The 12,349-nt window shown below is 37.6% G+C and overlaps 1 protein-coding gene across 2 annotated transcripts in view; it reads right to left on the bottom strand.

Annotated features, from left to right (window-relative positions):
• Window positions 1–2,018: 2,018 nt before the first annotated feature.
• Window positions 2,019–12,349, bottom strand: part of GALNT1 (polypeptide N-acetylgalactosaminyltransferase 1) — a 66,676-nt gene continuing 56,345 nt past the window's right edge. For both annotated transcript variants that reach the window (XM_009071195.1, XM_009071196.1), the window contains 4 exons: window positions 8,043–8,182; window positions 6,928–7,026; window positions 6,013–6,147; window positions 2,019–3,676 (listed from right to left, as the gene is read on the bottom strand). In XM_009071195.1, the coding sequence (XP_009069443.1) occupies window positions 3,530–3,676; window positions 6,013–6,147; window positions 6,928–7,026; window positions 8,043–8,182 (521 nt within the window). In that variant the 3' untranslated portion in view covers window positions 2,019–3,529. The remainder of the gene's footprint in view (window positions 3,677–6,012; window positions 6,148–6,927; window positions 7,027–8,042; window positions 8,183–12,349) is intronic.

The raw sequence follows: 12,349 nt of genomic DNA, 5'->3' as shown, positions 1-12,349 counted from the left end.
AATATGTAATATACTTCAACTCAGTTAAAAGGCACTGGTGTTTCTCAATAAATGTCTTTGCACAGGCAAATGAGAAGAGATGGAGAACAGAACACTGCCTTTAGAGCATGCATTGGAAATCTATGCTAAATACACTGAGCACAGGACAGACATAGGACAAAAAAAGACTTCACCAATTCTCTTCAAAATACAACTACAGATTTTTCTTTTCCACTTATCTTGCATGTATCTGCTATCAATGTCAAATAAGACAGCAGTGGTCTTTTCCCCTCCTCTGACACCTGATATGAACAGCCATAAATGCTGAGGCACTGGAGAACAGAGTGGGATTTCTTCTAGAAGCTATTCATGTGTCTCATAACACAGGTGTGTTACACAGTACGAAAAAAACCACAATACCTCTTTTTTTTTTCTTTTCAGAACAGGTGAAATAAAAATACAGAGGTTCTAAAAATTCCATCTGAAGACTTCCGTACAAGAAGGCAGATTAGATGGAAAGGAATGAAGTATGTCTGTAACTGATAGAGGCAACTAATATTCCTATTCAAAGCTGGTATATAGAAGCACTATTCCTGGAAGTGGAGGATCACTGCTGGGAGCCTACAGCCGAACAGAGTCCTAAGGAAACTCACTTTCAGCAGGGAGCTCTGGTGACAGCCACACTTGTGGCAAGAGAAGACAGAAGAAAACCGTGTGGGCTGCCGTTCTGTGGCCATGTTTGAAAGGTGCTTAAGGAAACAGAGTATTTGAAATGCACGTTGCTACAGGGATGGGGAATCTTTGCAAAGCTCAGCGTTGTCCACCAGCACAGCACAACTGCTGAGCATGTACCATGGACAAGTTAAGCATGGCCCACTGTCCATCAACCAGCACCAAGTTACCCACCACAGGACTGGATGAGCCTGTATTTTCAGTTGTGTGACTGTTTCTACTGCAGTTTTATGTGACCAACACAATTATTGAATTAAGAAGGGGAAAATCATAGTAATATTGAGGTCTGCCTACAAGTTTAGTTACCTTGCAAGCCATGGCACATCAGTTTTGTTAACAGGATATCACAGCAGTAATCCTAAGAGTCGAAAATATGAAGTGAAAATGTGTTAGTTTTGTGTGTTCAGTGATATGCCATACACTTAGGAAATCTGAAACATTAAATTAAAAGACTTTGAAAACTTATAGGACTTTTGCACTGCACTTCTGATGTTTCTGCTTCTCCTTCCACGAAAGGTTACCCACTTCTGATTTAGAGCCTCTTTACTAGCAATATTTTTAAAAGGGATGTGTTTTGGAGTTTGGGAAATTGTTTCAGAAGTAATAGATGGCTCAGTTTTAGGCACCACCACCACACAACACACACGCCCTAGAAAGCGCTAGTTTGCTAAGATAAACTAAAAAAAAATAAAAATCCAAAACATAACCCAAATCATCATTCACCTGTGCACAGCAGAAAACTGAAACCAGCATTTTAGTGGCCAACAGGCAGTATCAAACACTCCATACTTCAGAAGCAGCATAAAAGCAGGAGGGACCACAGAGTCTTGGAGGAGCAAGAAAATGCATCAATTAAAATGATGACACTGCCACCCATCCCATCCTCTTCACTGACCATCCCAATGGAGTAAGTCTTCTCACATAACCACCAAGATGGACTTCTTTTCTTTTTTTCTTTTTTTTTTTTTTTTTTTTTTAAAGTCATCTTGGTACACTTCAACATTTTGTAACAAATTACTTTCATATATCCACTTCAACCTCATATGATTTGCAGGGCTCTCCAAACAGAGGGGACAATGAAAGGCACTTAGATATTTGGATGCTTTATCTGATATTAATCCCACATCATCTCATCCTATGTATTTTTAAAGTAGCAATGTAATACTGCAATTTATTGCCATTTCCCCTGCTTTGTGTATGAAAACACTTGTGTACTGCTGCAGAAATAACAGAGATAAAACTGACTACAGCAACTGGGAACAGCAAATCTAAAAGGGCTATAACAGCCAAATATAATTCCACACAACTTTTGCATGAGTCTATGTTTAATTTGCTTTACAGGACAGTTGGCCAAACAATGACATTTATCATAAAAATATCCTCTCCATTAAGCAAATCTCATTTTTCTTTCCAAAAGAAAATTCAACGTATACTCTGAGCGCTCAGTGGCTCATTTTCAAGATCAGCCCACACAGATTTTTCTTAACAAAACAAAGCAATTCAGTTAAAAAATGCAGACCAATGTAATGACATAGTCATATTGCTTTTGGCTGTGTTAACTTTAAAAACCATGCCAAATTAGCTATTTTTCTTGAGGTTTTATTAGAAAAAAAGCAGCAGATCAACATTACAATTCAGAGTCTAATCTAAATATGCACTTGACAATGAAGCACATCTGAATATGAAGTGAAAAAGGATTCCAGAAAACCTTCAGTTTTGTCAATCTCCTGCTACACAAATCATGTATCTTTTCTTCTGGCTTTCTGATGACTGAAATCAAACAAGGAACAAAAGATTTATTGCTATGAAAACAAAACCATAGTACAGTAGTACGAGTCTTGGGCGCTAAGAATACTCTGTCAAGTTAACTTAATAATTTCTGAGTGTACTTAAATCTTTTGTTTGGCCATGAAAGTCCATAAGCTGACTGACCCAAGTATAAACTGAAACGGCAGGTCTGGAGAAAAAAAAAAAAGAGTTAGACAGCATGTTAACCTCCAGTTTTCAGACAGTAAGAAAAAGATACAATTCCAACAGCCAAGAAATTAAAATAAAAAAAAATAAAAATTGATCTGACATTCAAGAGCTAAGTTTATTCTTACGCTCATTTTGTTTGCGCCCAAAATAATTTTAGACTCACCAGAAAAAAACAGTATTTATGGACCATCACACAATTGAAAAAGAGAAGCAATTGCCTTTTGACTTGGTTATTTTCCCCCACTGAGGTATAAAATCTACATATAAATTTGATACTTCACTATAACAAATTGTACTTTTCATAGTTCTGATTTAGTTTCATTAAACCCTGTTTACTTTTTGCTTTTTTAAACCACAGAATTCTTACTTCATGTTACTGAATCTGGTTTCCAGCTCTCTCTTTCATTTATTTGTGGATCTATATTTAGTAGTCTGGTTACCACTGCTAACCAGGAAAAAAAGAACTCTTGAAACTTTCTTCATTACAACAGCACTTTCAGCAGAGGTTACTGATGTGCAAGCAAACTAAAATGATATGTAGCTCTTCAGAGAGACTATTTCATTGATTATGTTTCCACTGTCCAAACGTTCTCTAAATTATTTGCTGGAAGAAACTTTCGATCTTGTAAACATCAGTGGACACAGTTTCACTAGTATGTGTGGTAGTTTCACGTCCTTATACAGGAAGGCTGGTTCACAGCTACTGAGAAGCTGCAGGAGTTCTAACAGCTGACGACCTGCGGATTCTGCCGAGCAGAAGTTTCTTCTGTTGCTACTTAACAGTGTAGCCAAAGTATCAGCCGAGGTAGCCCAGTCAATCTTTGCTTTTCTTGAGAACCTCTCAGAATATTTCTGGAAGGGTGACATTGCGAAGCAGCCACTGCTGGGAGCGGCTGCCCGTGCAGTCTCTGATGCTGGGTACCTGGCTGTCCTCTTCAGTGGCTTTGTCCAGGCACTGGTTACTGTTCACATGCAACAGGGTTAATTTCTTGAAGAAAAAAATAAAAAGAAATTAGTTTGATAAAAATCACCAGGCATAAGGTAACCAAAAAATTTCTAGTTGCCATCAAAACTCTTGTATAGGCAAGGAGGAACTAGACAAGATGCCATAGTTACTGACTGCAGATTCCAACCCTAAAGAACACTTAAATACGCTACTTGAAATTGTAGCTACTAAAATCATTGCTACGTGAAAAACAAAACTTTTACAACATATTCTTTATCAAACAACATCCACCATTCTTTAAATACAACTCTACAGCTAGAAATTCAAGTTTGGTAAGATACAGGAAATAATTCTTAGTTAAAATGGTAGCTTTGATCAGATCAGAATGAACACATTGAATATATATTCAAAAGGACTTTTTTTTTCCTCAGTTGAGGACACAAAACTGACTTTACATGATGTTTTAGCACTATGCTCTTTTTTAAAGTATGGCCTTTGATAAAAGTGTGCAAATTCACGTATCTTTTCCAATACCTACTAATCTTACTTCTGCAAACTTCAATGCACCACTCCATCTGCCACAGCACTATCCTCATGGAGAAAACTTCAGAAGTGGCATTTCCTGCCACTGTACTATGGATACTCATCAGTGCATCAACTTGCCTATGGTACCCACAGGCATTACTATCAGTATTTCTTCTCTCACTCAGCAGCACAACCAGGACACTGCACTGACTGAGAAGAGGCAGAACAGGCTGAGCTTACGTGCACAAGCAGCTATGGGTAGAAAACAAACCAACCAGACAGCTGAGCACATCCTGTCCTGCACTCATACAGCCACACCATACACCCAAATGAAGAAGGGAGTTAAACAGAGGCAGAAATAAAAAGTACTACAGAAAAAACTAAATCATTCAACTGTGTGGGCAGGAGTTCTGAGTACTCCCCAACCTATTTTTGTGCTTTATTAGGCAGGTTTCTGTAACGTTCTGAAGCTTGTGCCCAGATTTGCTACTAAAGGAATAAAGAGAAAAACCACATCTATACAACTAAATGCATGGCTAAGGATCAACACAGGAAAGTCTGTTTTAAAGTCTGTGGCAATCACTGCAAGACAGCCTATTGCAATTAGGGGTCTAAAGACAACTTTCTTACCATTGATAAGGTAGAAACATAATAAAAAGCACTTGCTCTTTGGTGAATCACTGTAGATAACAATATTACTCATCTTATTTACTTAAGTCAGGTAACTTAATTATATTAAATCAAGAATGAAAGGTTCTCAAGACTCAAATTTAATCTCTTCAATTAACATTTAATTCTGAAAGTCTTCAGCTTTCTTGTCTCCTATCAACAGTTGCTAGCGATGTAGAGAAATCCTACTAGAGATTCATTGTCTTCCACATTAAGCACCATCCTAATCAGAAAACCATCATTCATACATACTTGCTTTTAAAAGCTGCAGGTTTTGTTAACACCTCAGCTACTAAAAGCTATAGCAGGTATATTTAGTCAGAAATATCTCCCTCCTTTGTTTTAATTAGTGAAATGACTTTTTAGTAGCTAAATATCTACAAGTTCTTTCTATAAAACAGTCATCACAATTAAACTGGCAAGATTCTTCATCCACAAATTGTCTCACAACTGCCTTTTGCAATAACTGATTTTAAATTAACAAGCTTGAGAACTACTATTTTCTAACTAGCCATGACATAAGACAGAGCTCTTGACTGCATTACTCAATCACAAAATTGTTTTTAGAACATGCAAAACAAATTAATGATGAATGGATCAACAGACAAGGATTCCTCGATGTGGCAGTCCAACATATGAACTTCACAGTAAATTTGAATGTTATGTAGAACAAAGAGAATGAACTAAATAAAGCTGTTTTAAGCACCTATGGCTTAAACATACCATGACTAGAAACGTAAAATAATCTAAGTTTGTGATGCTCATTTTTTTATTTTATTATTTCCTTTTAATCTTGTGCAAGACAAGACACCAAGTGCTGAATTTGTCACAGCATTCTTAGTATGACCTTTTACTGGTCCAACAGATACCTGAAATGCTTTTCCATTGTTGATCTCATTCTAACACAACACTACACTATCAGACTATCTTTCTTTCAGAGGATCCAAAAGCACATTCAAAATATTCTTCTACAAGCTCCCCCAAAACTCACCAGGTTATTAAATCAATACAGATGTTCACTGATTGACTACATGATGAATTAATAACAGAGGTAATGTAATTTTCACTTTGTTTCCTATTTTGACTGTCAATTAGTGGTCCCATACTGGAATATGTTGCTCTACAGGCTCATGTAAAAGCTGAAGTTGTCTCATTCTAATGTCACAAGTCATTAGAAGACTTACCACTGGATCATATTCCCAAAGCTGATTTCCTTTTAGATGGTGGCACTTGAGCATTGTTACTGGGCCATTAAGTTTGGATACATCTAAACACAAATCATCTGTTCGAATTTCTTTGTTGGCAGTGTATGAGAAAACCTAGAGAGAAAAAGAATGAGAGAAACTGAAAAAAACCCTCCTTCAACTGAAAGATTCCCAGAGCAAGGGAAAAGGGGAACATTTGTGCATTACTTCAGCAATATCCACCATTTTTTTCTTTTCTTTTCCATTCAGCATTTATAGAAAGATTTATTTTCTTTTAGGTAACAAATATGAAAACCATGTGAACAAGCTCTTCAGTCAAAACAGACCTTTTTTTTTTTGAATTGCAGACTATGTAGGAACATTCCTGTGTAGGAACAGGAGAATCCCCAAACATGGGTAATCTCTGTATATTGGAAAACAATTCATAAAGAATCATTAACAATGTAGAACAAAAAAAATTAGACGCAAAATAAATCCCAGAACTGACACCCAGAAAAATATATATTAAAAACAATATTTCAAGCACAGGCATGTGTTTTTTTTTAATGTAACAATGCCAGTCAGGTGGTCTAACCAGAAGACAGTTCCAGAGAACCTACTGGAGGTGAATTCTTGCTTATAGCAGTCTTCTCCTCCCCTCATTTTGTTTATGACTTTGAAGTTGATCTAAAATGCATTGCAATCAGGCCTCAAAAAACTACAAGTACAAACCACCACCAAATCTTGTCATGCATTTCCTTTTGCAGGCATCTTCTTTAATGAGGGTTTTATAAATTCTACAATTTGAGTATATTTTGAAGATAAGTACTGAAAACATTGAAGAATGGTCCCAAAGAGAAGAAGTGTTCCAAATAATTCAATACATTAAGATAATTCTTTTAAAAAAATTGTCACCTGATTGCCACCCATTCCATGGCAGTTAAAGATTCCAACTTTCTCGTTTTCTTTTCTTGCCATGTTATCCAGACATTGATTTGTCTCCACGTTTCTTATCTAGGAATAAAAAGAGTGTGTCACCAAAGGCTGCTATTTTTACAAGAGAACTAGCTCCATATCAAACCACACCAGCAGCAGTTCTCTCTGCTATACAGCAGAGGTTATGTGAAATAAAGGAACCATACTACAATGAGACACCACTGTCCAAGATTCCAACTCCCAAGTAAATGTTCAAGCTACCAGGTTACAGAACCATGCTTGATTCTTTGCTCTCTTTGGGGGGATCCTTCCAATTTTGGGACACCTTTTGCTCAAAAATTCAGCTACAACGGAGTGGACATAATTGACTCTCCAGTTCAAAACCTTCAGAAGTATTAATCCCTACATTACTATATAGCAGGCAGGTATGAGTATCAAGTCTCCTGACAGTCATGCAGCAGCATGCTCTGTTTTGTTTCCATTGTGTTTCTTTTAAAATCAAATAGCACAGGATCACCCAACAGCAGGCTCGATACATAGCTCAACATGACTCAGAGCAGGGCAGTAGGTGCCTAATTATTTAGTGCAGCATCATCTGTGCTACCTCTAGAGTCACTCAAAAATGTTAAAATAAAAACAGAAATGCCTAGCAAGGCTTAGGGATCATTGGAGTTTGCTGGTCACTGAAGTGGGTCCTGTGGGTAAAGTTCAGAGCAGCTTTTGGGAAAATCCCTTGCTGGACCTAGTCTAGTTTTTAAGCAAAACTCCACACATACTTTATGTAGAGAACATTACAGACAAAGTTATCCATAACTACACATTTCTGAAGGAATATTTCTAAAGCTCTTCTATGGGACATTTTATACTGTAGTAAAAAAAAGAGAAAACATTCAAATCACAGCACGGTGTGCCAAAGTTCAGCTGTCTGCCCCACTGCCAGATTTACCATGTTAGAGGTGACAGGAACACAAGTGCAAGGTACTTGAACTTTGCTAGAGATAACTTGCTTGTACCACTCAGCTCAAAATGCAAACAACTTACTGCACAATGTACTTTTACATAGGGAAGATAAATACGTAGGATAAAAATCTTACCTCTCCTAGAGAAAAGTAATGGCGTGGAATTTGGGAATCAGGATAAACATTCTCCAGGTACCAGGAGAAAGGCTTGCATTGGAGCTTGCGTCTTAGTCCGAGTCGCGATGATATGTCCCCATAATCAACTTTAGTAACCCCTGTAGAAACAAAGAGTTTTATTCAGTGGCTGCTAGTAAGTATTATATCATTCCACTTCATACAAAGAATCACCAGTGTAATACACTACACCCATGAAAGATTTTGTCTTTAAAAAGTCACCTCTATACAAAGAAGTTTTCGCTCAGTAGAGCATTATGCTGTTTATGCTCAGAGAGGATGTGTTGGTCAAGACCTGTGATTTCTTATACAAAAGACAGAATCACTACAGTTGGGCTGCACATGACAATTTCTTACCTGTGGTTTATGGAACAATTTGAAAGCAGTTGTTTACTAAGTTAACAAAGGAGAAAGGCTGAAACTGTTAAGGTCACGAATGGCTTTCTATCCCCAGTGGTAACGGGGGTGCATATCTAGGCAGCCTAACACAGCAGTCTCCTACCGTGGAGCAAGAACAATTCCATTTTAATTTATTTCTGTAAGCCAGGTACCACTTACTGGAGCCTTCATCATCTATCTACTAGCACAAAGAAACAGGCTGAAAGCTGCCTTCATACAGGGAACTAAACTGTTAATAATTCAGTATTTGTTCAATATAACCACAGCATTTGCAGGAAGTATGTTCAACATTATGACTGTTATAATTTTTTTTTGTGGTATTTTGCTTGCCTTTTTATTCCTTTGCTCTGCATTTACCAAAGTGCTCACTCTTCCTGTATCTTCTGACTCCTTTATGGTTGCTTTAATTCCTTCTGAAAATTAATTTGTGCAAGTCCCATCTGCAGATGGGTTGAGGAAGGTGTGCATGATCAGTTGGCATTTTTGCCTCAGCAGAATTAAGCACTATTGCAATTAATATTCCAATAATAACTATTAATAAGAGTATGATAATTTCTAGCTTACAAGCATCATGTCCTTTTCCCTATTTTCCACACCATACTCCATATCACACAGGTCAAAAGCAATATGCTACCAAAAAACCAAACTAAACAAAAACCCAAACCAAAAAGAAAAGAACAAAAACAAGACCAAGCAATTCAAACTGCCCTAACAGACCACAAATATGGCTCAACTGGCCACCACACTACAGATCTCCAGCTGCATATGTTTTTCAGAAATCCCCCTCCACTTAGAGGACTGAGAGTTACCTCTAAAATTTTGACCTCTAGAAACAGAGTTTGAGACATGCTGAACTGTCATCCTGTGTATTAAATCGACTTGCCACCAGATGGTGTCTTTCTACTCAACTGAGACAGATAATTGCGTAACTTCAGCTAAATGTCTGTAAATATCAATGAAAACATTAGTAATTTCAATATTCCAGAAAGAAAAAAATCTTAGCCAGGCTTTTATGCTGCCCTTTTTTTTTTTTTTTAAATTAAAGATGCCAGAGAACTATACTGGAAAGGGAATGAAAGCAAAGGAAAGCTTGTTTTTATAGAATCCCTGAAAACTTCAGTCTGGGCTTTCAAGTAACAAAGAAATCCCCAAACCAAAAACCACAAGACAAACTAAAAAACCCCAACCAAACACAGAACCCTGTCCTATCTTCATGAAAGCAAATATTTGCTCTACACCAAAAGCAGCACTCTCTCAAAAGATGATGTAAATAAGAACAGAGAAGCTGTTCCAACCACAGCTAAGTATGGGGTTCTTCATTTTCCAGTGATGAAAAAGCAGCTGATGGATGAAATGTTATCATGTCATCCTCACAACAACCTTGCAACACTCAGAAGTTATCCAGAGTTTGCTATACTGACCTCCAGAAAACAACACAGTTAAGGCTTTGTCACATCACTGAATGGCACTAAGAATTAAAGTCACAACCATAAATAATTAAATGTAAAGTGAGACTTAATAGCATACAAACATGCTGTTTCTTAAAGCAGTTTTAAATGTCACCAGGTAAAAAGTGTCAGGTTTTTTTTCTCTGTTACAATGTATTTCATTAAACCATTTTTATTCTGAGAGTTTACTCTGTGAAGTCAGGTTTGCACGGAAGCATATACTGGCACAGAGACTACTGCTAGCATCAGGTTAGCAGATGGACTGAAGAGCAGAACAGGTAGAGTTGCCTTAGGGGTGTCCTCTAACAAGGCTGAATTAGTGCATTTCCAAGATTTCTGGTACATTATCTGTCTTACTCAAAAATAGCTTGAGTGTTCCTGTACAGTGTAGTGGCAGTTACTTATGGGTAAGTTCTTTGGGAGGATGGGGGGGAGAAAGGAAGAAAACAAGGAAATCTGCAGCAAAGTATGAAGTATACCAAAAAACAAGTGCATGTTTAACTCACTATTTCCTCCACAGACCAGTAAAATTTATATACATATGACAGTGACATATGACTTTCTAGTGGGGTTTGGACTTTTTTTCAAAGGCCTGACAAAAATACTGAAATAATAAATAAACCATAAAACATGAATTAGCTCAAACTTTTCTCCTAGGAGACAATTAAGGCAGACTCTAAAGGTAAGTGCATCATGAGGAAGACAGTCGTGCCCGCTTGTCATTCTTTCACGTCTTTGATTCATTAGAAGAAACGTAGTAAGTAGTTAGGAAAAAAACATAGAATCATGGAGAGTTTTGGGTTGGAAGGGATCTTAAAGATCATCTCATTCCAAATCCCTTCCCGTGGACAGGGACACCATCCACTAGACCAGGCTGCTCAAAGCTCCATCCAACCTGGCCTTGAACACTTAGAGGTATGGGGCATCCACAGCACACAAATCAGAAGAAGTACTTAATAATATTTGCTACTTGTCTTTACTTGATCACAACAATGCACTTTTTCCCCACAATCCCCTCCCCCCAGATGCTAATTACATTATGAGCTGAGCATCCCTGATGATTCTAGTTGTCACAAAGTTGCTGTTTGCCTTGGGACAATCACATGCTTTGTTTCACACACACACTTCATGACACACATGAAATATTAATACTGGTAAGGAAAAAAAAATCCACATGAAATCATCCAATCACACCATTACACCATTTTGTACAAACGTAAGACTCTGCACTTGCTTGTGCTATCACTACTCTTGAAGAAGTTTGGTATGCAGCATCAGATCACTCTGATTATTAATACAGAATGGTCTTTCCTTATACTTCTACAAAAACATACATGTAATCATGTCTATCAGTAGAATATTCCTTCAGTTTAATTTTCGTTGGCACCTTATACTTAAACTTCCCATCAGCTGTATTGCAACAGTTCTGCCATCCTCAAAATTTCAAGAGCTGAAGATTTGCTTGGCCAAGTTCAATGCATGGCAATACATTGATGCTAAACTGCTTTGAAAAAAGAAAAAGCATGATGCTTTCAGCATGATTATAAATTCCACAATCATTTTCCAAAGCACAGTATGAAAACTGCTTCATCTAAATCTAGTCTTCTGACAAAATCATATAACTTGTTTTTATTTAGTATTATGAAACTCCATAAGCAATAATAGCTTAAAACCAATTTGAATTGCTACATTCTTTGCATTCCAAATTAATGCTAATAGGAAATAGTAGCTGAATACAGAACCACATGGAACCGCACAGGATGTACTTTGAACACAGGCTTAACTACACTGCAAGATGTGGACTCAGTCCCTTCTCTGTCCTCCCTATCAACCATAAATACTTTCCAGTCTATACAGACTAAACCTTGACTTACTGTGCTTGGCTAGAGACTAGTGCACACAGTGACTAGATACAAGGCCTATTGATCCAGTTTTCAGGATAACACACATATGCCTCTGTCTAGATGATTCTTCCTCAGGTAATTCTGCAATGATCTCTTTTCAGGCCTTCTGCCTGCTCTCTTAGCCTCAGTGCAACAGCAAATACCTTCTAGGGACATCTTTTGGTCAGCAATAAAATTAATTTCCATAAAAGCTGGACAAGGCTGTACCCAAGCTCACTGGAGCTGCTCTTGGGGATGCCTTCAGCTCATCACCTGGAATGTGATATGCTGCTGAATGACAAGGATGCACACTGGACATGGAGCAGGGGGATGCATGTAGGAGCTGGAACCCAGACTTAGAGGCAACAGGGGGAAACCACACAGTCTGAAAGTATTAATGTTTCACCTTTAAATTAATGATACCAACACATTCTAGAACTGTCAGTTTATCGCTTGTTAGTAGTTTAGGAGAAGGTTGAGGGGAGGTAGCTGTGGTAAGCCAGTCAGGTTTTGCAGCTGCTGCTGCAGAAAGGAGCAG

The sequence above is a fragment of the Acanthisitta chloris genome, unplaced genomic scaffold (assembly GCF_000695815.1).
Source record: "Acanthisitta chloris isolate BGI_N310 unplaced genomic scaffold, ASM69581v1 scaffold183, whole genome shotgun sequence".
NCBI lineage: Eukaryota > Metazoa > Chordata > Aves > Passeriformes > Acanthisittidae > Acanthisitta > Acanthisitta chloris.
The sequence above is the reverse complement of the archived record's forward strand: the minus strand, read 5'-3'. Positions and strand labels throughout refer to the sequence as shown.